Source organism: Elgaria multicarinata, chromosome 1, assembly GCF_023053635.1.
Source record: "Elgaria multicarinata webbii isolate HBS135686 ecotype San Diego chromosome 1, rElgMul1.1.pri, whole genome shotgun sequence".
NCBI classification, from domain to species: Eukaryota; Metazoa; Chordata; class Lepidosauria; order Squamata; family Anguidae; genus Elgaria; species Elgaria multicarinata.
Genome location: NC_086171.1, coordinates 125,989,543 through 126,016,246, shown reverse-complemented (window position 1 = coordinate 126,016,246; position 26,704 = coordinate 125,989,543). Strand labels below are relative to the sequence as shown.

At 39.4% G+C, this 26,704-nt stretch overlaps 1 protein-coding gene across 4 annotated transcripts in view; it reads right to left on the bottom strand.

The window, feature by feature from the left end:
- The window catches only part of EVI5 (ecotropic viral integration site 5), a 75,614-nt gene that overhangs the window by 35,928 nt on the left and 12,982 nt on the right, over positions 1–26,704 (bottom strand). For 2 of the 4 annotated variants that reach the window (XM_063136330.1, XM_063136338.1), the window contains exons 2-13: positions 25,618–25,835; positions 20,643–20,832; positions 17,773–17,997; positions 13,302–13,376; positions 12,367–12,492; positions 11,458–11,601; positions 11,102–11,191; positions 10,912–11,009; positions 9,326–9,386; positions 7,479–7,532; positions 3,294–3,326; positions 2,642–2,788 (exon numbers count right to left, since the gene is read on the bottom strand). In XM_063136330.1, coding sequence (XP_062992400.1) covers positions 2,642–2,788; positions 3,294–3,326; positions 7,479–7,532; positions 9,326–9,386; positions 10,912–11,009; positions 11,102–11,191; positions 11,458–11,601; positions 12,367–12,492; positions 13,302–13,376; positions 17,773–17,997; positions 20,643–20,832; positions 25,618–25,835 — 1,461 coding nt within the window. Of the gene's footprint in view, positions 1–2,641; positions 2,789–3,293; positions 3,327–7,478; positions 7,533–9,325; positions 9,387–10,911; positions 11,010–11,101; positions 11,192–11,457; positions 11,602–12,366; positions 12,493–13,301; positions 13,377–17,772; positions 17,998–20,642; positions 20,833–22,709; positions 22,788–25,617; positions 25,836–26,704 lie in introns of those variants that run through there. The other 2 variants (XM_063136355.1, XM_063136346.1) reach the window with 2 other exon arrangements.

Below are 26,704 nucleotides of genomic sequence, written 5' to 3'. Positions count from 1 at the left end.
CACCTGTGTGCGGCAGCCACTGATCTCATTATCAATGGCTACAGCAAGTATACACATAGTTGAGATGTAACCGCTTATATCTTTAAGTTAAACCTATGTCTAAGATACTGACTATATCCAATTAACATCCCCTGTTGACAGAATAGTTTCCATCAGCAAAACGGGGGAGCGGGAGGATTCCTTCAGCCCCCACCCCATCTGTTCTGTAGGGTGGGGGGGTGTTCTGGGGAAGATACAAGTGGGTGCGGGGGCAGAGAGGTTAAGTTCCACTACACATTGGATCTTGCCCACTGACTCAAATTTTGAACACTGTATTTGTCCTTGAATGTTAACTGCTAATGATTTTTGTTTATTAGCTTTCTACTTTATTTTAGAAATAAGAGCAAATGACCACTAAAACACTAACATCCGTGTCATGATATGATATCACTTTGCAACCTTTACCTGATGTTAATGTACCCAGAATAATGTTTGTAAATATGTAGATGGTCAAAAAAATCTATGTTTGGATTTGGTCCAGCTCTTAAAGTGCATGTGAACAATAACTCTAGTACAAGCACATAAGAGCTGAAACTGCTTTTTCTACGGATGTGTGAAAATTAATTTTTACTCAACTGATTTTTCCAGTTTGGCCCTTGAGGATTTTGCTCTGTTTCCCTCCACTAGCATCAAGTCGATCAGGAGTGAGTTGATCCGGTGGGGTTTTCATTTTTTAATTTAATTGCAACAATTTGCACTTTTTTTTTTTTTTAGGGAAGGATCTTGAAATTGGTGCAAATGGTGCATACACATACACACACACACACACACACACAAAAAATTGGTAATCTTGCATAATGGCACAGGATCCCACATCTGCCTGTTCACTGCGTTGCCCCAGAGAGGCATATTGTAAATATCCATGTCAGTTTCATCCTCTCCACATGCTACTTCATTTAGCCCAGCAGAGCCATGTTCTGTACTTGTAAAAGAATGTGTGGATTACATTCTTCCCTCCAGTGCTCCCCTAGCTTTGCTTGAAAAAAACTTTCAACATGTATTGTACCTGTGGGATAGGTATAAGTATTGCCTAGATTAGCCTTCCCCAACCTGGTGCCCTGGCTGGGGATCATGGAAGTTGTAGTGCAGCACATCTGGAGGACACCAGGTTGGGGAAGGCTGACCTAGATTCTATCACACATGGCTGCAGTGAGTATTAGAACTGGAGGAATGAGTATCTGTTGAAGATATTTGAAGTAAGCTTGCAAGGCTGCAACTCAAAAGACTGGCATTATGCCTTTAAATCCTCCCATGCAGCAGGAGGATCAAGAAGTACAGATGCTCACATATGGTTTTTCTTTAGTCCTCTCATATGCTTCTCCTGCCTGTTATAGGGCACATTTAGGAGTCCTGTTGATTACAGTAGGAAATGGGTGGGTGGGATTGGTGAACAAACCAGGGCAAAAGCAGACAGGAGCCACAACTGCTGAATCTCCTGAAGCATTGGATGATTTTAAAGATATTGCTTCAATTTCAGGATTGCAAGTTGGCTATTACTGGATACAAAAAAAAGTGATTGTATCCTATAAAGAAGTGTGATTGCCCATGTAAGTTTTATAGATTGCTGAATGTACAAATACTTTGTTTGTTAAACCACAGTAATGCCAACCTGATTGCTCCAATTCTGGTGGAGTTTAAAAGCTACTTTCTCATTTAGGGAAGCCTAGAATCCCCAACTTTCTGCTGAATTGGATATTAAGTACTTCCTCACTCAGAAAGCCAATTATTTTCACATCTGATTGAAACGTATAGATTTCCCAACTACATAAACTAATCTCAGGATATCAGGATTCAAAACAACTGTAGTCTTCTTTTGGCACAACTTGTAAATCAAAATAAATGTAAATGTGGGCTGGTTACACTTATATAAGTTTGATCAATTTCAAAGGAAGCAATTACAAGAACGTTTCTGAACGTCTGAGTCTGTTTAGGTACAACAGATTAGGTCAACAATGGAACAATCTCCAATTTGCCACGAATAGTGAAGTGCTTGTGCCAGCCCCAAACTGCTTTTTAAACTTGACCAACATCCAGTCCATGTGCACATGTGTGTGTGTGTGTGTGTGAGTGAGAGAGAGAGAGAGAGAGAGAGAAAGTGAGAGGGAAGAGAGAGGCGGAGATATATATACGACAGGAGGAGAAATCCAAGCATCCTATATTTACACAACACATTTGCTTAACCACAAACACCATATGCGATCCTAAATACATGTACTTGAGTCAACGCACTGAAATCAACATGATTTGCTTCTTAGTAAATGTGGTTACCATGGGTACTATCCTATTGTCCCTGTGTGCTTGCGTGAGCAACTGATTGCACAACGGGGCTTGGGGTTATTTTTGAAGCACGAAAACCCCTTGAAAAGCAATCACTCCCGCAAATGCAACAGAACCAGCAGAGGTGGAGTGACCCTGTTGGATACTGCAAACAATTTTCATCTAATGATTCAGCTAATCCAATTTTTAATCTACTTTTTATTAATGCACATATTACAAAACCCAATATATTTGGAAGGACAGAATCATGCCATGACTAACAGAAATAAACACAACACGTGAATGAGAAAGAGGAGAGAGATTAAGGTGCTACCAGATGCCTTACCCTTTGCGGCGTCTGCTGGAGCTCTCTGATGGTATTCTCAGCTTGCTCCAGTTTAGTCATGGCCTCATCACTCTGCTGTTTGATGGTGGCCAGCTCCCGTTTTATAAGGTAGTTTTCCTCAGCCTCCTGGGCCCTTGTCACTTGTCCCTTAGGACATAATTTTCTTTTTAAAGCAATTGGAGGACCGATCCAGGGAAGATCGAGAGTTTTACATATTTATTCTGCCATATGGTTAAATGTCTTGCAAATCATCACAGAATTGTTACAGCCAGTGTGTACATTTAGTGAAGTAAAGCAGTTTAGTACTGCATTACATTAAAATATTTAGCATCCCTAAGCAAGGTCAATTGTGTACTTGCATTCAGTAGAACTCTGTTCATGCATTTATTACTCCATTGTGCATGCACATCTGTTACGAGTTTGTAGTAATCTATAGAATTAGTGCTGAAACAAAATTAGAGCCCACCAATTATTAGGAATTTCAGATGTCATTAGAAGTAGCGTGCAGGCGTGTGTCTAAATATTATTCAATAAACTAGAATATAGATGCTTCGCTTTGAAAACGCATGTAAATTAAACATGCATTAAAAACAGAAAGCTGTTTTTTCAGAGTGGGAAACAAGTTTTAGGATGAAATACTAAAGAAGTATACCTGTATCAATCTATCTGCCAAGGAAGCACTTTCCTACAAAAAGGAAAAAATTCAGACAGGAATAAGAGAAAAAGGAAAACAAAACAAAGTAACAAAATCAAGAGTAGAGAATTATGGCCAAATTCTACCTACTTTCCATACACAATAAATTTCAAGTATATATTTTAGAACAGTCAAGGTGATACCTTTTAACAGCCAAATGTTTCAGCATCATTGGGGAACATTTTTTTAAAGGAGCATTCCAATTTCAACAGTACTTATTTAAAGGATGAAAAGCTGTCTAATTTTCAGTTGGCAGTGGATTGCATGGAGAACTGTATAATTTCATGCAGAACTCATTTGATCAAAGTGCTATGAATTGAAAGGAGGTATAATTTGGGCACACTTAGAAAATTCAGCTAATCAAGGAGGGCAGAACCATTTGTGCATTTAAGAGGCAGGAGTCCAGTGATGCAAAATGTCAGGCGTGAAGAGCAGTTGAAATATGGAAATTAAATGAGAGCTAATTTCCGCTACCTTTAGCAGTAATTCTGTTTGCCCTTTTACCATTTAAGCTTTTCCTGCTCAACAGTAAAGAGCTTTCAGTACAATCCAATCATTCAGGCAGTTTTGACTCCAGAGAGGCCCACCTTAACCCATGAACACACCAGTTATCCCCCACCTCCCCTAAATCCACAAACCCAAGGCAAAGCCTGTCAAGATCTCCACATGCAAATGTTTCCTTCAAGGATCAAGGACAGAGCTGAGCTGAAACTATCCTCACGTTGAATTTGAACTCATAGTTAAGAACAGAATTTCCATCTTACTTTTCTGCTTCTAGTTTATGACATAAGAGTCCTCCTGTCCCCTTAGAACCCAGGATACATATTGATAAAAGGGATTAATTTCATGATAAGAAGGGCCACATCTCCTTCCCCAGACAGGGAAGAAAAAAATTAGGTCAAAAATTAAAACATCTGCTAGTTGTAATTTCTAAAAACTAGGTGGTTATGGCAAATCTTGTTTAAAAAAAAAGCCAAAGAAGGCTGAAGAGCTAGAAATAAGAACTAGAAACAGGAATCCTATCAGCATCCACTAGATACAGGATGGATAGTGTATCCTTTAGTACGATGAGTGGGAACAAGCAATCCAAAGCTTAAGGGGAAAGATTAGTGTATTGTCATATGATCAGCCAAAGAAGAAGTTATTGAAGGTATGACAAAAAAAATCATAAGAAAGCCATTTGGGTGTAGAAATTTACTGCCATCTAGGGAGTTCTTAAATCAAGATACAACCTAGGATTCCTGAATTCTTTAAGGAAAGCTTAACACCTATGAAAGGACTCTTTTAAACGGCTCATGTGCTCATCACCCAGCAAGCTTTCCTAAAGTGAGGATGTGTTTCAAAAAGCCTACACAAGCATGTCATGATACTGAAAGCTTAATGTTCTCCAAGATACACATTAGTAAGGCTGTCTTCTTGCAGGAAGATTTTTGTTTTCTTTGAATGCCTTTAGGGTTTTTCATACATCTAAATTGTGCCATTTCTTTGCTGTGTGGATTGGAATAGAAGGAGAAACAGTTCGTAGAACCTATAGAAAACAGTTGATATCTGGAACAAAGAAGTTGTTTTGGAAAACCCAACAGTTCTTAACAACTAAGAGATCTTCCAAATCAGAGACCATTCAGAGACACAGCAATAGAAATAGTTCAAGAATATGTCAAGATTCTGATTACTTTAGAAACTGTTAACTGCTTCTAATATTTGAACATAGCATGAATTATTAAGGCAGGAGGACTAGGTCAGATTGAACTAGATTTTTCCATCATCTGTATCAGTTGACAACCACAGTTTCTTGGGCAGTGGAAAAGCCATCAAGATTAATTTTGTTTGAGAACCACTCTTTATTACTAGTGTAAACCCCATGTTGAAACAGGGGCTAGTAGTCTGAAAAAACAAAAACAAAAAATAGTTTAATCTGTCTGCTACACAAAATCGCTTTTTTCAAAGGTCAAACCAAACAAAAAATGAGCAAAATCTGTCTGGTACTCAAATAAACTAGCAAAAGTGAAAACAACAAAGATGTTTTTTAAAAAAAGATCATTTAGCATTTCATTAAGTTTCATATTGAAAACACAAGTCAGATCAGGTGCTATTTGGCGTGGAGCAAATAAACCGGCACTGAACCAAAGAGCAATAGGAGACTGTTTGGTGCAGAGCAAATAAACATATTCTTTGGTGTTAAAGCTCAAGTTTTGAATTTTATAAAGTTTCAAAATTTTCTACATGCCTTCACTGCTCAAGCTTCAGTTTAAAAACAATGAGCAAAATCGGTCTGGTAGAGTTTGAGTCTTAAGTGTTTTACTAACGTATTCTTATATAGATTCTGGAACTTAGAGGCATATGGAAAAGCATACAGCCATCTTGCTAAGCGTATGGGAAGAAAATATTACCCCAATCTTCTCTAGGTATTGGAAGAATTGTATTCTCCTCTACAGAGGCAAAGAACAGGATCTCAGAATGGGTCCTCCAATTCCCCTACCTGCCCCTCCCTATTAGGAAAAAGGACAAGGTAAAACCTTAGTAAATTATGTTACAATCATGGTGGTGGGTCTTGCAAAGCAGCACGGTTGAAGGATTAGGAAACGTGCTAGAAAAGTAGCATTTGCCTTAGGCTTGATGATCTTTATTAATGCAAGGCCAATATGGGCAGTGGGACTCAAGCTCTTCCCTTGGCAAAAGGTCATCCCAAGGACAGGGCAACTTTCCAGACTGTTTTCCCACCACTGAAGATTTCATATCACGAATATATTTGGCAATATTTTCAACACATTGGAAAAATGGAGGATTTCTCAAAAAGAATCTCCCTGCAAAATCATACAATGCTCCTAAGTACAACCACAGTTCAATTTTTGTTTCAAATGGTACATCTGCAAGTATTCAAATAAAAACATTCAGTAGAAGCATATACAATCTATCAACACTTGATTTTTTTTTTTTAAAAAAAGATAATAAAACTAGTTGGTACTCAGCAGTTTATAAACCTTTGCCGGTTATTCTGAAATGTAAAAATAAGTACTTAACATATGACATAATTTCCTGTTCAAGATGACGGTTTCATCTGTTAGCAGCTTGTCCAATGTTGTCCTCCTTGCATCCACTCCCCCAACCCCCAATTACTAGTGTCCGTATGCTTAAAATAAGAGGGAAGCCTGTAGTGGCTCTAGCTGCTAGAGAGAAAAAAGCAAGGCTCTTCCAGAAGGATGTTATTCTTGGAACATCTGAGGAATTGTTGATATTTGGAATTTGATAGAACTACAGCAAGATGGCAACTAAGCCCCCATTCACAGCTCTTCTGTGGAGAAGAGAGAAGGGTGGATGTTCTGCTCCCAAATTGCTCGGGGGGGGGGGGGGGGAAACGTGATCCAAATTAAGCACCTTTCCTCATCCAACACAATCTTTTATGGGTACCTGCTTTAACCTTAATTAAGAATGAGGCCCCTCAATTTATAGTCATTGTAACTGAACTAGAGAAGAAAGCTGCGAGAAAGCTGTGCTTGTGTTTTAGTTTGCATCATGAGTTTAATCCAAAGTAGGAAATAAAGAAAGTTCTCTGCAGGCATCTCACACTTTGAAAGACCAGTCTGTGGCTATTCAGAGGGCACATTTATTTTAGACACTTAACTTAATTTCTCAGTGCATTGCATGGTTATGATGTGAACCACAATAATATGAAATTGCAACTGGCAGAACAGGGATACTTTGCTAATTAGTCTCTGGTTAATGCACAGCTGGAACAAGTTGGCTTTGTCTTGGTTTCCTTTCAACAAGAAGATTGTTTGAGGTCACTGACCTTCCATCAAAAGTTCATTCTGTAGATATTCCAACGTTAAGGTCTTCCTGTATTTTCAAAAACCCAAGAGCTTATGCCCCAATAAAACTGTTAGACCTTAACATGCCACAGCACTCTTTGCTGTACTCATTTATTAAGTTTATTTATTTATTTATTACATTTTTATACTGCCCAATAGCCGAAGCATAGCAGGTGGTCATAAACTCTTTGTCTAATTATGAAGCATCATGACATCTCTGCCATAAGCACTTGTTAGCAGCATTGTTTCCAAGCCAGTGCAGTTACTCAGAATTGCACTACTAATAGAAAATATGTAATCAATGAAGACAGGATTGAATTACTAGGACACTTACTTTTTCTAGTGTTTCAATGCGTTGTTTTAAGAGTCGGTTTTCTGTTCGTAATCTCTGAAAAGCAAACCATACTGTAAAGGCTCTTAAATTGAGAAATTAAATATTTAACTCTGGAAAGCGGGTAGTTTACAAAGTTTTTAAAAAGCAAGGGGGAAATAAGCCTGGGTGGGGGAGATATGTTCCAAGGCCTGCTGAAGTTACTTGACACAAAGCCAATTATTATTATTACTACTATTATTACTCGGATGAACCCCATTTTACAATCTTTTCCTGGTCACCCAACTGAATTCCTAATGTCCCTATTACTTTGGAACTCAGACAAATCAATCACTGAGCAACTGGCCAAGTTTTTGAACTTGGCCATTTCTATTAGATCCTCTATGATTACTTGTCTTTTTAATAGTTAACTGTACACTCAGTCCTTTTGTATGTAACTTTTGCTGGAATGGACTACTGACTGTAATAAAATTGTTGTTGTTGATTTACTACTCGGATCATCATCCATAAATTTATAAGGTATGGCGCAGAACCACTAACAGCCTGATCCTACCATGTTTACTTCTTCTAAATTCTAAGCATGCCTATTCCTTTTTATTTACACCCCACCACAATCCTTTTGTTTTGTGACATTTGTGCCACATGTGCTCTACTAGATGACATTTTGTACAACTGATTCAAAGCTAACATACATGCTAAAACCTACTACAGATTTAAGTACAAGTACACCATATTGGTGTTAATACATTTGTGGAATACACAATATTTACAACACTTCCAACCACCACAATTTTAGATGTGCTTATAGTTTAGTTATTTCAAGGAGCGGGGCAGGTCAAGGATAAGGAGCGGGGAGGGCTGGCACCAAGAACAGCATAACCTCCTACATTTAATTTTGACCACAGTTTTGTTTTATACGTAGTCTTGAAATGCTGAAAGTTTCAACATACTAGCTTCCCATAATAAATGACAATATACTACAGAAAACTAATATGGTACTCCTATGTAATATGGTACTAATAGAAACAAATGTGCTTCAACAGGAGTTTGTTATTTATTCATTTATTACATTTGTATCCTGCCTTTCTTCCAAAGAGCTCAAAGCCACAGACACCCCTGGTGAGGAAGGTTAGGCTGAGAGACTGACTGGGTTCAGATGACATGATAACCCACAATGGGTTAAATAATCCACCGTGGGTTATTTAACCCACGGTGGGTTATTGTGTCATGTGGTGGGATATTTTTAAACAATGGTGGGTTATTTTGCCGAAATAATCCATGCAAATAACCAACGATATGCAGAGTAGGTTATTTAAACCACTGTTGGTTACCGTGTCGTGTGGAGGGCACGGTTGGTTATTTTTGTCAGCTACAGAGTCGCTAGGCAAGAGCGGACAAAGTGGCTGCTGCTGCTCTACTCAAGATGGCAGAAATATACTTTCGAAGAGAGAGGGCAGGAGACGAGTTAGTCAATGCACCGTGGATTAATAATCCATTCTCACTTGCTTATAACCAACTCACGCTTGGTTATTTCTTTGATTGTGTGGGGAATACCTGCAAAATAACCAACTATGAGTTGACCTGCTGTTGACTATCGTGGCATCCGAACATGGCCATAGCTTGTGGTCCAAGGTCAATCCAGTGAGTGTGGTTGAGTGGAGCTTTGAACCTAGGTCCCTGCAACTGATGTCCAACTCTTGAACATTATGTCATACTAGCTCTCAAAGCTACTGCATTTTGAATTAGCATAATTCTATGAAGTTAAAAACAACACCTTGAACCTGATTTCGTATTACATACGTTAACTAAAACTCTTAACTATTACTGCACTCAAAAAATAATCTACTTACCTTAATTTCCACTTGTTCTTCCATTTCCTTGGTTTTTATAGTAGTATATTCTTTTTCTAACCTGAAAAAAATTGAAAGCCATTACAAATTGTTTTTCATGTTGTATGTATGTGCTTCACAGAATAGGTAACATGCAGATTAATTGTTGATATTCATTTGTACAGCTGCCTAGAGGGAGTTATTTTGCACTTACTAAAACCGATCTTCCTCTCCCCTACCCTGAAATAGTAAGAGTGTAAAAAGGGATCGACTCTCTGGAATTCTTTACCAGGTCCATGTCTCCCTCCCAACACCAACACCAACACCCCCAGTAACTGATATAGAAACCACCACAAACACGCTGACATGGTAGGACAGCAGAAGAGCCTATTTTGCTGCATACACACTTATTGGAAGGCAACATTTGGCAGCAGTTCTTCACCAGCATACACCTAGCAAAATGGACACTTGTGTAATGATCACACAACCTTTTCCTTCCTACACAAATGTATATCCTTTTAGGTAAAACTTAATGTGAAGTGGCCCTTATAAGAGGAAATGCTCATGCTTCAGTAACGGATATATTATTTCGAATCCAGTAGCAAACGCATATCAACTCATACTGCTTTTATTCGGCTAGTTCTATATATAGGTTTTACCTACAGTGTGTGTGACAAGATTAGCTAATTGATAGGGTTGATAAAACATTGTTTCTTATACAAAAGCCCTTAACTGTAGATCTGTAGCCCAGATTTTTTTTGCCTAAAAAGTGTGTTAAACTAGTCCAACTTTCCCCAACCTGGTGCCCTCCAGATGTGTTGGAGTATAGCCCACATACAGTAGTTCTTGGTGTCATGGATCTTTCACAAAAGGTCCTCAATGTGGCTGAAATGATTCCACCCCGCACGCCCAAAACAACAAAAGAAAAAGCTGTCTTGTCTCAGAGTTCCAAGACCCAAGCGATTAAGCATGTTGCACATAAGGTAACTGGAAATCCAAAGAATTAAATTGTATTAAAGAGAAGACAACACAGAGACACAATCAAGTTCACAATGATTTCTGAGTAATTCACATCAAAATAATGGTCACGACGAACTGAATAGCATCCTAAGAAAAATGCTGATTTATAGGCCTATCACTTGGGCCAAAAGTTTATTTGAGTGATGAATGTAGGTAGCTAAATGGTCCCAAAGTACTGAACTATAGACAGACAGCTCAAACAAAGTCTCTCGCCCATAAGACTGGGACTTATGGAAGCTGCAATCCGACACGTTTGGAGGGCACCACGTTAGGGGAGGCTGGATTAGTTAATATTATTAGCACAGAAACTGTGGACATTGTCTATGAAGCATATTTAACAAAATTCACATACTAAAGCAAGGATAGGCAATTTGAGGCCCTTCGGATATTATTGGACAGTAACTTCTATCATCCCTCATTATTGACTATTATGGCTATTGCTACTGGGAGTTGCGGTCTAACAATATCTGGAAGGCCAAAATTTGCCCACCTAAAATTTGCAAATAAAGTCCAAAAAGTGATTTAAAGATTCTGCCTCTTTGTAACGATACTATAAAGAGGCGGCTTTTACAAAATTAAATACCTACTTCTTCATCTTTTTTGCATTGTATTTGACCTGGTAAGCTGCTTGGATTAACTTGTCTGGCCCACTGTCAAACTGATGTGGTACGACCTTCTGAAAGTACTAAAAACAAAATCATAGCAAACAAGTGATTAATACTGATATTATAGCCAAACTTTCCAGAGATCTATACTTTAATGTAACGTTTAGCCTACCTGTAACATTCCTTCCATATCAAGTTGCATTAATTCAGTTTGATTCATCTGGAGCAATGCTACGCCAACTCGAAACACAATTTCTAAACCCTAGGAATAAGACAAGTATTTTACACGAGTATTTCTAATATCTAGTATTTAAAGAATATGCAGTGTGGATTTGCATTGCCAAGATCACTGGAAAACAGATACTATTTCAGTACTACAGATCCATTCTAATATAAATGGAGATCTCCACCTGCTTTAACTGAGACATAAAATGTCAAGTATGACCCAAGCAACTACTACATTGATAGTAGCTGCTTTGGCCAATATGGAACTTGGCTGTGGAAAACCAGCACTAGCAAATCGCTTACCTCAGACATAAATATATCAAATATTCTTGTTGCGATTGGTAGTGGGAAAGATGTAAGAAAAATAGTTAAGAACCATGATGATGCATACATAGACGTATGGAAACTCTGGGCTTGGAAGTGCACATAAATTTCTGGCAACTGCTCCTGAAAGAGAACCAAAAAACCATTTTACCTGGTGAAGAGGTTATTTTAGTTAAGATTTTCAGAAAGATATTCTATGAAGTATTCTCTTGAAAGGATTCTGCATTAAACAGTGCCATCTATCTTTCGATCAAAGAAAGAAAAAGATCTATATCAAGCATATGATGAATGTGGTCTGAAGGCCACACAAGGATCAAGCTGTTATCATGCAAGGTAACACAGAGTAAATCGCTGTGCATTTCACTGCATCAAGTTATCAAAGTTTGCTGGAGGAAATATTTAGCAATTTCTTATAACTGACTGTAAAGCACTGATGTTATCTTGTTAAAAGTATTCAAATATGGATACATGAGGTCGTATGCAAAACATACCTGAGACAAAAATGTTCACATTTCTTAGTTAAATCAGGGGACTGTAGATGAAGCTCCCTTCCTCCTATGGGCACCTTTCCAAACCTGCCACTCTACTGATATTTCAGACTACAACTCCCAGGATTCCTGATCACTGGTCATTCTGGTTAGGGATGATGGAGTTGAAGCCCACAGCATCTGGAGGGGACCAGGCTGGAGAAGGCTGTCTTGTGGCACAGGACCTATGTTTTGGCCATTTCTCTACACATTATTTGTTTTTGCAAGTGTTGCCAATTGTGACTTTCCATCTAGTTTCCTAATCTGCTTACAAAGGAGGAAATATCTGCTTCAAAAACCCCAAAAGCAATTTAAATGATTAACTACACAATATACAAGGGATGACAGATCTCAGATATACCTGAATCATGAATTCGAACTGATACATACAAAGGCCCAGCTCAGCCATACTTGGTTTGAAGAGTTCTCGAAGTCGATAATCTTGCATTAATTTAACAAATACGCAAAATGCTTCCTCTTCTGGCATCTATTTTGAAGGAGACCAGTGTTAGCACTTAATACCCTTATATTATTATATGCACTTTGAAAGTCGCCAAGACGTTCCCAACACCACATGGTCACAGGAGTTATACAAGTGTACCTCTGGAAAACATGAAGCTGCCTAGTTTTTAACAACTTGTTTTGGTCTGTAGCACTAAATATTCATTGCAGTATTGCAAGAAGTAAAAAGAGAAGTCTTGGTTTTCAAGCCCTCATGGCTTGATGGGCCCAGGGGCACCTAACTATATCCATTTTGTTCACATTATAGCATTGCAATGACCCCCAAATTCAGGTCATTTCTGAAAAACAGTGTACCCCAGCTACGATCTGCTCTGGAGACTTATATTACAAGATCAGCCCCAGTTTCTGAAACATTTGTTACTAAAATGAGAAAGCTTTGGTCAATATTAAGTTCCCCAAGCGATTTTGTCATGTAGAAAACCTAGGTTCTAGAAAAGCCCTGTAGAATGTAATTTAAGTTGTACTTGGGGGGGAAAATACTTGCTATGATTGGAGCTTTCTCTTTTAGCAACCAAAGAAACAATATATAACCATTTACATTCTAAGGCCTAGCCCCTGAAAAGAAACAAATGGCAAAGCTCAGAGATGGCTCAAATTAAGCCCTGGCTCAAAGTCAGAACAACATATAAACCACTTAATTATTATGAGAAAAAGGCACATCAAGCCAGTGGTGAAGACCAACTATGAGATTCTAGAGAAGAGTTCTAATTCACATATCCTGTGCTACTAAAACATCATCATCTTCATGCTTTTAATGAAAAACTGTTCACCTACCTGCATAAGAAGCAATCCAACAATAAAAGCACTTCCTTGGCAGTAGCCAACCTCACGATCCACTAAAGAATATGCCTAGAAAATTTTTAAAAGCTGGTAAGACATTAAATAGCAGAACCAATAGCACACTTGCTTCCAAAAGTAAGGTTAAATACTTCCTATATCCGGGGGAAGGGGAAAGCTGCTGTTGAATGGGAGTGCAGAATATGAGGATGCCAGCTTCCATCATATTTTTACAAATACGCAATTTAAAATGTGTGGACAATGGCAGCTAACGTTTCACAAGCCATAGAAATAGTGAATGTAATTTTCAATTACTGAAAAGAGTGCACTAATGTCTCTGCCCCTGCCATGACTAGCAAGTGCAGAATTATAGGGGGGGGGGGGGGAGAGAATGGACATTCGCTCAATTTGCATTAATGTCTGCAGGTTGCAGAATTCAGCTTTCCTGAGCACAGTGCTAAAACTCTTTTTTAAAAGCGTTAACACATGGCCCTATCTATATCAAGTTAAGTTTGCATAGGTCTAATGGCCTGATGTGTATGCAAGCTGGTCTGAGCTGTGGCCTGCTACTGACTGAGGTGCCATGCCACAGAAACCTGGCATGGGGTGAGAAGACAGAGGGAAGTGGCAGCTCCATGCAGGCATTAAAGGGGATCTAAACTTCAGATGATATGCGAGGAGAGCTCAAGATCAAATGACCATCCAAGGAAACTGCAAAGCATTCAGCAATGGTAAGGAGGTGGCAGCAGGCTACTAAGGGAACACTGCAGGAAGGGTTGGCAGCGGTATCGGGCAAAGATGAAGGATGAAGTACCACGAAACACTAAGGGTTTGGCTATGGTGGTACAGGCATTCGTAACCTCAAGATTAGATTACTGCAATGCACTTTATGTGGGGCTGCCCTTAAAGCTGCTCCGGAAGCTGGAGCTAGTGCAGAATGCTGCAGCTCGGCTGTTGTCTGGAGCTGCCCCTTTCCAACATGTAACTCCTTTGCTGGAGGAACTGCACTGGCTGCCTATTCGCTACCAGGCCAGGTTTAAGGTTCTTGTACTTGTGTACAAAGCTCCAAACAACTTGGGACCAGGATACCTGAGAGAGGGCCTTCTCCCCTACCAACCTGCCCAGTCACTGAGGTCATCCGAGGATATGCTCTTGGTGGTTCCACATAGACCCATCCTCTGATTGGAGTCCACCAGGGGAAGAGCCTTCAGCGTGGTAGCCCCCCTCCTATGGAATTCCCCGCCTCTGGAGGTCAGGCAGGCGCCAACTTTGTATTCCTTTCGGCGCCTCCTGAAAACGTCATTATTCCAGGAAGCCTTTCCTTAACGACCAGCCACAGTTCATTGTACATTTTGCTTCTTTTAAAATATATTTTAAAGTGTTTTATTCTGTTTTTATTTTATTTTATCTTGTACACCACTCCGAAGTTTTCAATGGGGAGCGGTATATAAATATTGTAAAATAATAATAATAAATAAACTAGACTTCTCTCTGCTGTCCTAAAGCACAAGAACGGGAAGGGAAAGAGCTGGAAACAGAAGGGCTGGAGGGAGCTGAAAGGCAAAATAGCACACATGCTATTTGACTAGAGTGTCCAACAACACTTAAGAATTCACTTGACACAGCTGACGTACTGCTGGAGTCTTTCCTTCCAAGTGGTAAATAGCTAAACTCAACCCCTGGAGCTAAAAATGATAGCTCTGTTAAAACTGTCCTAAGGAAGGGTAAAAGCAGGAAGTTTGCCCTTTAAAGTTCCATTCTTCACTTACAGTACACCCAAAGCAGGCAACAAATGCTTCTTGCACTTTCTTGGTGCCCCTGCCCCAATAGAAGAGACATCTGCATTTAAAGCACAAGCTCACTCCAGTTGAACACAGGCTATAATAGATCCAGCCTGTAAAGCAGGGGGCTATAGGAAGGAAGTGTTATTTGGGGGGGGGGGGGGGAACTGAGCCAGTGGCATCCATATGGACAGGATTCCCTAGTAAAGGTCTTGATTAGTTTAGTATGCCACAAACCCCTTGGGACCAGGATTACATTTTGCAAGATTCCCTTTCGGTTCCCATAAATACTGGCTATTTCTCAGTAACCCCTGCCTCCCACCAGAATATTTTCATATTTAATACTTCATGTTACTGTCTCCTCCTGCGAACAGGTCGAACCTAAAAAAGGAAAGTGTTTTGGTTATGTAGATCCTCCCAAGACCTCTGATTTGCTGCACTCTTAAAAGCACACAAAGGATTAGCTACCATCTTGCTGCCATGCTTCTATTCAAAAGGAAACAGCAATCAGCAGGGAATGTTTTGAGTCCATTATTATGGAGTAAAGTTAATTGACAATTTACATGAGCTCATTCACTTGGCTGGTTTAGATGTCTACAGCAGATGTGCCTAACTTGCAACAATAGGCTAATTCTTCCCTCAGTATAAGAAGCTCTAATTGGAACTGCCAAGCCATTTAAATCAAGTACAGGCCAATTCACATGTTAACGCTCCAATATTTCAGTCCTACCAGTCACAATGAGCCATGTAATATGCAAATCAGAATAGCATGGATCTCTTTTGCAGCAGCAAGAATGTCAACATTAGTCCCCAAAGAGTTACAATACAGATTGCAGAAGCTGCTGTAAATAAGATCTGTAAATTTAAGATTACTGCAAAACGCTCTACCTGGGGTTGCCTTTGAAGACATTCAGAAGCTGAAGCTCATGCAAAATGCGGTGGACAGACTCATAACAGAAACAAGAAGATCCAAACACATAACATCGATTCTGGCCTGCTTGCATTAGCTGAACCTGATTCAAGCTAATGGTTTTGACCTACAAAGCTTTACGGGACTGCAATATCAGATGGATTGCCTCTCCTGGCACGATGTTCAACATCTAAGATGCCCAGGGAGACTTGGAAGGCGGCAACAATGGAGAGGGGCCTTCTTTGTGGCGGCTCCTAATTATGGAACGATCTCTCCAATGAGTCCCGCCTAGTGCCAACATTGTTATCTTTTCTGGGCCAGGTTAAGACTATCCTCTTCTCCCAGGAATTTGGCAGCATATAATGAGCTCTTTTCTTATTGTTGAATGGTTAAAACTGATTGAGAAAAGTGTGTCCCTGTGTGTGCTGTTTGTTAACATTTTTTACGTAAATTATTTTTCTAATGTGTTTTTAAAGGTTTTTAATCTTTGTAAACTGCCAGAGAGCTTTGGTGATTGGTCAGTATAGAAATATAATAAATGAATGAATGAATGCTTGGCTCATGCACTACATTGCTTAAGGATAAACACTCCCATGGAACCATAAAGCAATGAAAATAATGTCCAAGACAACTTTAGCACAGGGAATCATTTGTTCATTCACTGATCTACACTGCAGAAAATGCTGCTCTCATTTAGTAGTACCACACTCCCAGTGAAGTTAAACAAAGTCCTAAAGCTAGCCTTCCACAGATATTCCAATCAACTATCACTCACATTCTACAATAAAGCAAGACAAGCCAACAGTATGATGTGGCTGCAAAAAAGCAAGTGCTATTTTGGGCTGCATTAATAGAAGTATAGCTTCCAAATTGCGCAAGGTAGTGGTTCCCCTCTATTCGGCCCTGGTTAGGCCTCATCTTGAGTATTGCGTCCAGTTCTGGGCATCACGCTTTAAGAAGGATGCAGACAAGCTGGAGTGTGTTCAGAGGAAGGGCAACGAGAATGATCAGAGGTCTGGAAACGAAGCCCTATGAGGAGAAACTGAAAGAACTGGGCATGTTTAGCCTGGAGAAGAGAAGATTGAGGGGAGACATGAAAGCACTCTTCAAATACTTAAAAGGTTGTCACACAGAGGAGGGCCAGGATCTCTTCTTGATCATCCCAGAGTGCAGGGCACGGAATAATGGGCTGAAGTTACAGGAAGCCAGATTCCGGCTGGACATCAGGAAAAACATCCTGACTGTTAGAGCAGTACGACAATGGAACCAGTTACCTAAGGAGGTTGTGGGCTCTCGCACACTAGAGGCATTCAAGAGGCAGCTGGACAACCATCTGCTTTAAGGTGGATTCCTGCATTGAGCAGGGGGTTGGACTTGATGGCCTAATAGGCCCCTTCCAATTCTACTATTCTATGATTCCATAATTCTATGGTTGCTGTTCATGCTAGATAGGCTATTGAAATTGAGGATGGAATAGCACCTTCTTGTGGTAGTTTGTCTCACTCCTTACCTTATTTTCTATCTTACACTTGCATCCAGTGATTCTATGACTACATTTAATAATTATATAAACTGAAAGAATAAATAGAGAGGCTTATACTGGGTTTGACCAAAGGACCACTTGCCAACCAACAGCAGAAGCTCATAAGATAGAGGTAAACATGTTTTCCTCGTCACTAGCATCTGATACTCAGATGAACATGCCTCTGGCTAAAAGCAACACAAAGTGCACATTTAATATTTATTTTCCATCAAAAAGTATGAACTGCCAACTTACCTTCATTACATTAAATAAAACCTCCTGACCAAGACTGTCTTTTTCTTTAAAAAAATCGTGTTCAGGATATGTTCTAGCAATGTCCCTTCTTATAAGCTTTTCACAAGGTGAAGTCATTTTCAAGAGTTCTGAATATTGATCCTTAATTGGCATATTTTGAGCTGTGCACAAAAGCTGCCAAACTATTGCTCGGAAATGATGTGGTATCCCTTTTCGAACAAGTTCCTAAAGCATAAAAAAAATTAAAATCTGATGAGCATTACTTATTTTTGCTAACAGGGTAGCTGAATTATCCTAAAGCAGACAATGTTAATAAAGAAACGTCATATTCATGTGTAACGTTCTTTCTTTTACAAGGATGTGAGAGCAGAAAGCTACATGCTGAATAAAGTATGAATGATAAAAAGAATTTGCCAAAGCATTTAACTGACTAGCTCAGTGCTGATATTTAACATAACTTAACCACAATGAGCTTCTACTATGATTATTGCCTTAACCCTGATTAAAATCCCAAAGGTACAATGGACCAGTTTGCATGATCATAGGGAGGTTCACCAGTGGGTTAATCTGCACACTCGCAAAAGACCAAGGGGAAAATAATAGTAATTTTTAAAAATTACAATCCCATTTGTGTTCTTCTGAAGCACCCACCTACCCACCCACAAAAAGTGGCAACTGAGTTACAGTCCTTTCAAAGTGCCATTTTGGCATCGGTGGAGGAGAAGTCACTGGTGAGGGAGGACGGAGGTTGGAAGTGGGACCGGTGAGATCACAAAGAGCAGCCCAGGCTTTTTGATGCTCTTACTAGGCAACTCTGTAGCCACTTGGGAGACGCTACAGTGCTGAGTTCGGACATCACAGCAAACTACCCTGAGAACAAGCCACCCTCAACAATCCTAATACAAGTCATGGGTTCTCAGAGTGGCTTGTGCGTGGTTAACAAACCACGCTGAAACATCTGCACCAAGTTTGCATCTCACGGTAAGCCATGCTGACACTAACAAGGCTCACAATCCACCATAGTTTATCAAGTCAGGTGAGGTGACACTCCTTTATTATTATTATTATTTATTTATATAGCACCATCAATGTACATGGTGCTGTACAGAGTAAAACAATAAAATAGCAAGACCCTGCCGCATAGGCTTACATTCTAATAAAATCATAATAAAACAATAAGGAGGGGAAGAGAATGCACCAAACAGGCACAGGGTAGAGTAAAACTAACAGTATAAAAGTCAGAACAAAATCAAGTTTTAAAAGCTTTAGGAAAAAGACAAGTTTTTAGCTGAGCTTTAAAAGCTGCGATTGAACTTGTAGTTCTCAAATGTTCTGGCAGAGCGTTCCAGGCGTAAGGGGCAGCAGAAGAAAATGGACGAAGCCGAGCAAGGGAAGTAGAGGCCCTTGGGCAGGCGAGAAACATGGCATCAGAGGAGCGAAGAGCACGAGCGGGGCAATAGTGTGAGATGAGAGAGGAAAGATAGGAAGGAGCTAGACTCCTCCTAAATTATCAGGTTCAACAGAAAGATTTGGCACGAGAAGGAGGGACCACCTCCTCCCACAATCTGGTCTGAACGCTGCACTTGTCAGAGGTGTTCCATCAAGCTCCCTCACCTTTTGAAGTGAGGTGTGTGGTGATGATAGAAAGAATCCTCAATAGCAGTGCCCTGTGTCTGGAATTCCCTCCCCAGGGATGCTTGCCTGGTGCTGAACCGGTTAGTTATCATTTCAGTGCAAGGCTTCTCAGACACAAATTTTATTTGTATTTTCAGCCCTGACAGGATCTAAAAGCTTATTTTTCTACAGATAGTAGCCATTTTATGACATGATATATGTCGTTATTATTGTGTTTGTCACCTGAGGAAGTTTTTTTTAAAAAAACCTGAAGTATACCTTCTAATTTATTTATTTTTACACAGTGTCATTATCCACTGAAGTCCCATGATTTGTACTGTTACACTGGAGTGTAAACTATATTGGGCAAGCTACCTTGTGAATACAAACAGACCTAGAGTAGAAAGCACTGAGCCATAAAGATTAAGCCATTTTAATCTGTGTCATTTAGCTAGGGAGGTTATGAATAAGTTAAATCACTAATTTTCCTTATACCAACATGTGCCAATGGATGCTGTTGTATTAGCAGTATGGTTGGGCCACTGTCATAGCATGATGCGGAGAGTTTTACTTATGCTTGTGCTACAACTTCTATGCAGATCCTATGTCTCAATACAGTAGCTCACAGAGTCAGTTCATAAACTTTACTGTTGCACTTATATACAGCCTCTCCAATTCCATCAACACTGCTATCACTGAGGAGACATCTTATCAGTTACACACACAGCCAGACAGAGGTGTTAACCCTAGAACTAAAGACATTTGGAATTTGCCAAAAAGGTATTTACCTGCAGAATGTGTTCTTGTATGTCCTCCCCCTCCCCTTTTGCCTCAGGAAGGATGTGCTATTTCCTCTCAGCTCCAGTTATGCTCATGTCTAGTAGTGGGTTTTTGTTGTTTAGTGATATTGGGCCTGTACAGATGACACGCTAAGCCGTGGTTAGGCTGCTAACACTTTTGCAGCAAATGATTAGTGAGTGTGTTTAAACCATGGTTATGTAGCACCATGGTTAGGAATGGTTGTCATGATACGCTAAACCATGGTTCACACGACACGCTAAGCCATAATGTTCAGCTGAAAATGCTTAACCACCATGGCTTAGCATGTTATCTGAACAGGGTCATTCTTTCTTACAATACCATTACAACAAGCAATTCTAGATATATTTTCTGTATTGCCAGATTCAGAGCAGGTGATATTTCTAAATAACACACTGAAAATAAATAATAAGCTTGGTCACTACCAGTCAACAAACCTTAACTTGCTTTTCTTTCTTTTTGCGCACATCTTCCCACTCATTAACAATCCGCCCCCAAAGGATCCAGGAGTCTTCTTCAAGATGGCTGAGGTTGCTAGAAGCTGAAGAGCTGGATATAAGCGAAGAGCCACTGTTTCTTCTTGACCCATCCACTGATCGCAGTGATTTGCTGTCAGTCTCCAGCAATCTGCAGTATACACAAACCAGTTTGAACCTTCCGACTGTATCAAAATGCACAGCAGTCCAGTTGTTGCGTTATGAAACGTTATAACATTGCCATAAACCAAACTTGACACACTTTCTTACTCTCTGAATGCATACCGTAGAAAATAAAATTAAAATGTTTCATTAATGGAATCAGAAACTTATTTGTTATTTGATTAAAAAAAATCCAAGAGAATATTTACAGACGTCATGACACATACCTTAAGAGCTACCTGTCATTAAAGGGAAAATGGTACACACAAGGAAACGTGCGCACACTTATGCTTGTATCTCTCTGTCCCCACCAAGCCGGACTCCAAGAATAGAAGATGGGATATTTGTCAGGAAGAGTCCTCAAGCATAGGAAATGTTAAGCACATGTCTTGCCACTGATCCTACCATTCAATTGCCTCCCCATCCCTTTATTTGCATGAACGCCAGACACGTTTAGGAAAATCTGTTTACTTGTGGAATATCTAGCTCCACTCTAAATGTGTGGACAAGAAATATTAAGAAGTTTAGCAAGTATTAGGGACTAAGAAAAATGATTAGGGATAAACATAAACATAACAAGGGAATAAACCTCAATGAACAAATAAGTAAGCATGCATAGGATTACTCTAGCTCCACCAAAATACTGCTACTGTTTGGAAAAAAGTAACTCTTTCCTCATTTCTTTCAGACACAGACAGAGACCATATCAGTAGTTCTACTTTGCGTACAGGATTGTAGATAATTTTGATTTGTTTTAGATCACCTCTGAGACATTTGATTTATCAATAGCTGAAACCAATTCAAATCACTCTACTCCTCAGTTCACAATTATTCCTTGCCGAAATAAGTTGAACAAATGAGCTGAGATTGTTAATCTTATTTTTCACCTGCACTTACTCTTCTAAGGAATTATTCATTTCCTCATTAGCATTAGAGAAACTCTTTAAATAAGGTGTTTCTCTAATGCAGTAGAGGAAGTGGCATTGAAAAGCATGAGCAACGAATACTTGTGGCTGTCTTAGTACATTCTGAAAAGCTGTTACCTGATGCTTTATTTATTTTCTAATTAATATTAGTGGCAAACCCTCAGAAACTGTCAAGGGCTGAATTAAAGATATCAGCCACCTAAGACAGAACTGGATCCTTTTGCTAGAGGGTTAAGATTACTCCGGGGAAGACAGAATTAATGCTATTTGGAGGGGGGTGAGGGTGTCACAACAGTCTCTTTTCCATTTTCTATTTCCTTAGATTTTTGACATTTAAAATGATCATAACCTTATGAATTAAGTCTAATCCACTAGTTTCTCCCCAGCATATATACACTTAAGGCAGCTTCTCACTCAGTTAAAGGCAGAATTATTTACATAGGTAAACACATGGATTATCTGAGCAAAAAAAAGAAAAAAGCTTAGGGTAGGGGGCATTATAAGGGCAGAAGAGTCGAAGGGTAAGGAGAAAGGGAGAGGAATACAGAGCAGAAGGAAAGCATGAGACCTGAGCACAAGATTCAGAACTATAAAACCTTAGGAGAACAGTGTCATGAAGTATTCTTTCCCTCGGTGTGCAAATGACTTCAAAAGGCACTACTCTACTTTCTTAATTTTAAGAATACAGGAGGCAAAAAATGCGTAAAGATTTATCTTGGTCTACAAGGCAAAACTGCAGTGTTCGATATGTTAGTGCAAACACCAAGAAACCCTTTTCATTACAAGCTTTACGGTAAACAAGTCCAAACTCCAAATGCACCTGGGAAGTGCAATACGAACTCTTCAAGCATATACTTAACATTGCAAGTTATAATCTTGTAAAACCAGATAACATTCCTATTGTGAAATACTTACCCTAATTCTATAGTGTAAATCTTACCTTGTTAAACTCATTGCTCTGTAATCCAGAATCTGCAGCTTTTAATACTGTAAGTACTCAGTAAAAAACAAATAGTCCATTCTCATCAATGATTTACCTTCTACAAATAGGAGCTTATATTCATTAGGATTGAACCACTCCAACATATCTTAGAGGGGAAATTAACTCACTATGTGGCCCGATACCACTATCAAGAGTAAAGGTTTTGTATTACTTGTCCAGAGAAAGCTTCCCTGCTTCCCTATTCTTTACACTTCCGTTTCTGTCAACTCTTCTGCACATGCTCAGATCAAAGGCTTGGTTTGGTTTTTTTTACACTCAGTGATGAAATGCATTATTGAATCTTTTAGAATTGCTAAGAGCTGTTCGGCTCACACATTCAATGAATGGAAACAGGCATTTCCTCAGCTTTCCAAGAGAGCAAACTTTCAAGGGGGCACAGCAACCCCGTCACTCAGTCTTTCTAAGAAATGTATACAATTTAGTATATCACATCAGAAAAAAGTTACTTTTTTCCAGGGAGAATAGACATTACCCAGCTAATAAAGGTAAAATTGACCAGCCCAAAGCCTGTTGGTTGGTATGGGGTGGGGGTGGGGGCGGAAATGTGTAAAATGAAGTAACTGTTGAAACAAATGGTGAATCCAACCATCCCTGGCTGGGTATAGCACAGAAACACTGCACATCTATAAAGAACTAGTTCATAAAAGAGTAGAGAACTACTGGTGAGCAGACATGGATGTTCTATCCTGGCTGGCTGTTTAGTTTTACAGAGGGCTAGACAACCACTCCTGTATTTGAATGCTAGAGGTGAGAACACTTCAAAGTAAAATTAAAAGTTAAAGAATGCAGATAATGGCATAGACATTGGTGATGATACTCTGGATACATCACCCACAGCTACAGTACTTGTATTTAAATTTGCCAAAACTTTCTGCGTTAGACACCCAAAGACCTGGTTTGCACATAATGACAAGCTACCATGGGTTAATTTCCCCATGGACCTTGTTGTTGCTGCACTGGCTACCATTTCTAAAATGCAAGCCATGGAGGCAGTACACTGTGGTTTGTTGTTACATGCGTACCTGGCCAAAAAAGTGGCTGATACAGTGATAAAAAGTCAGAATTCAAAGAGCTGCATTTTTCAGCAACAAAATATAGATGTCAAAATACTTTGGGGGCAGGGGGAGATAAGCCAGCACCAGTACTATTATGACATTTGGTGTCCCCACAACTCTAACAAATAAAAGTCCTAATTATCTGGAAAGGTCCTTGGATTTACGGGATCTTAGGCTTTCACAGAAACGGGTTAAGAATCAATAAAACCCATTTGCACTGCTTACAACAGGGTAAGCAACTTGTGGATTTCCAGATGTTGTCATCTTGCCTCACCATTGGCTGTGCTGGCTAGGGTGGATGGGAATAGCAGGCTGGTGGGCACTGCAGTCCACCTGAAGTTGCCCACCTCTGGTTTACAAGAACAGCAGCTATTGTAGCTTCCTATCGTACAACTAATATGATAAAATGATCAAGGTATTTGTCAGTTGAGTTATTAATCCTGTTCAATACAACTGTCCCTTCACATATCAAATGAAGGACTTTGGAACTATTCATTACAAGTCCCCTTTAAACTAAACCTGCCCAAAGCAAAGTGAATATGCAGAAAGCCAATTTACATAGCTTAGGGCACATTTAGACAGAAAAATGCTCCTACAACTCCCAGCATTCCCTAGCCAGCACACTTGGCTTAGGAATGCTGGGAGTTGAAGGATTTTTCTCCCATCTAAACACGCTTAGGATTTTGTCCTTAAGCTTTGAAAAACCCTTTTGATTTTGTAAGAAGAGTCCAAGGCACCTACTCCTTAGCACAGACAACTGAAGATACCATTTAACCTGGGGGGCATTAAGTTCACACCACCTTTGCTCTGTATTAAGGCAACCAAGAAATTTTAGGAGATTACCTAAATGAGTTCTAATACAGATGACTAGTTTGATAATGGCTAGAAACACTGTGTAGTTCTTGCTTCATTTATTCTACATTAACTCTGATCGGAAGTAAAACCACCTGGGCAATCAGGCATGAACTGAGCTTTGTGATGTGCCAAACACACAGATGTCAATGGTAACAGAAGTCCACAATTATTAGCCTTTCCTGTAAATGCCAGATGCAGAATGCTAAAGCAAAGCATTATTCAAGTCAAAACAAAAAACATTTCTCAAGACAACCGTATTTAAATTATTGTACAATAAAATAATGCACTTTTAGGATACTGTGACATTCCCCCACCCCCCAAGTTGATTGAAAAGCAGGAAAAAGGTTTCTACAGTCGTTAAAGCATGGTTATTATATTCCGTGGAGACTCAATGCTTTATTATGACAAATCTGTGGCCTGGCTGGTGGGTAAGTTCAATGAGAATGCAAGGAAGTAGCATTTAAGTCTCCAAAAGGTTTTTAAATAAGACAAAATTATCGTATGTTCCACAGTCTTAAATACAACTAGTTCAGCTTTCCAAGAAAGCACTATGGAATGTGTAGTTTTTTAAAAAACCAAGCCACCCACCTGCATAACCCTATGTGTCACAGGCTGTCAGGACCCACACACCCACATGCATCTTATAGAATTGTTGCACCCCAGGCAACTGGCTAACAGCCAGGCTGGGCTTATCACCTCACACAGGTAATTACATGGGGCATGACTGATGGCCAGAGAAATCAACTGCAACACACACACACACACACACACACACACACAAATTAATTTTATACTTCTGGAATACCAAAAGTTCTTTCAAATCTTTAAAAGCAAATTCATTGCAGACTGTACCAAAGTATCTATCTTGTGATGCCACAAACTGTTCTTTTCCTTTGTGCTCTTACATAAATTGCCAAAACCAAGTTGTCACTCACCTATTTTGTTCTTCTAATTTAGCCAATAACTCTAAGTCATCAGGACTCAACTCTGCAGGAGACGATGGAGACACTGCTGGAGTAGACAGCGTGGTAGAGGAGGATGTAGTGTGTAATGAGGCAGATGGACTTGCCACCTGACTGGCCATTTGAGTGACAGTGTTCTTCACCCATGAGAGAGTAGAACTCAGCTTCCCTGAAACCTTGTCTGTCGCCACCTGGGGAAGGAAAAAAAGCATACAAGTAGCATTTAACGGAAATAGAAATAAAAATACAAACAGTCATAGTTATCCCACCCTCCTCCCCTCGTAGGAAATCAATGATACTATTATATCTATATATGCATATATAAACATACAAGCACATGTGTATCATTCTTCATCTCTTAATCATTTTTTTTTTTGGTAAGTCAGAAAAATCAAAAAGAAGATAAGTTAACCCAACACAAAAGATGTATCTTTCATTATGTCAACCAAGAAGATTTGAATTCTTTTGGAATTTTATTCTCCCATTCCGACAAGGCTGAAATAATGCCAGTCTTTATTAAATACACTTTCTGTAGGATCCTCAGCATAGTTATTTCTTCCATTTCTTATTAAATTTATTGATCCAATGTATCTTTTACTGATAAATATTTTGGAATGTTCCAAGTCATGCTCAGTTTCCCAACATATCATAAAATGGAAGAAAATGTGCATTTTTGACAGTTTTGTTCTACAGAGTCCTGTGTTTCTGGACTTGTCATCTGTCTCCAGTTCTCCCTGCTTCTTGTGGCTTCTAGGATGATTTAGACGTTTCAGGGACTACTTGCTGAAGTTCCCTTTGGTGAAAGTAAGTTATGCATAATGTAACTTTATATTGTGTATAAAGTTCTATTATGTATAAAGCGGAATCCTTAACCTGGTGCTCTACAGATCTTTTTGACCACAGTGCCCAGCATTCCTAACCAATGGCCATTCTGCCTGAGGCTGATAGGAGTTGAAGTCCAAAATATTTGGAGAACCAGGTTGGAGGAGGCTGTCCTAAAACAACAAAGTGACTTTAGATCTGTAAAGAGTGCTAAAAAAGTAAGTACTGCTTATTTATT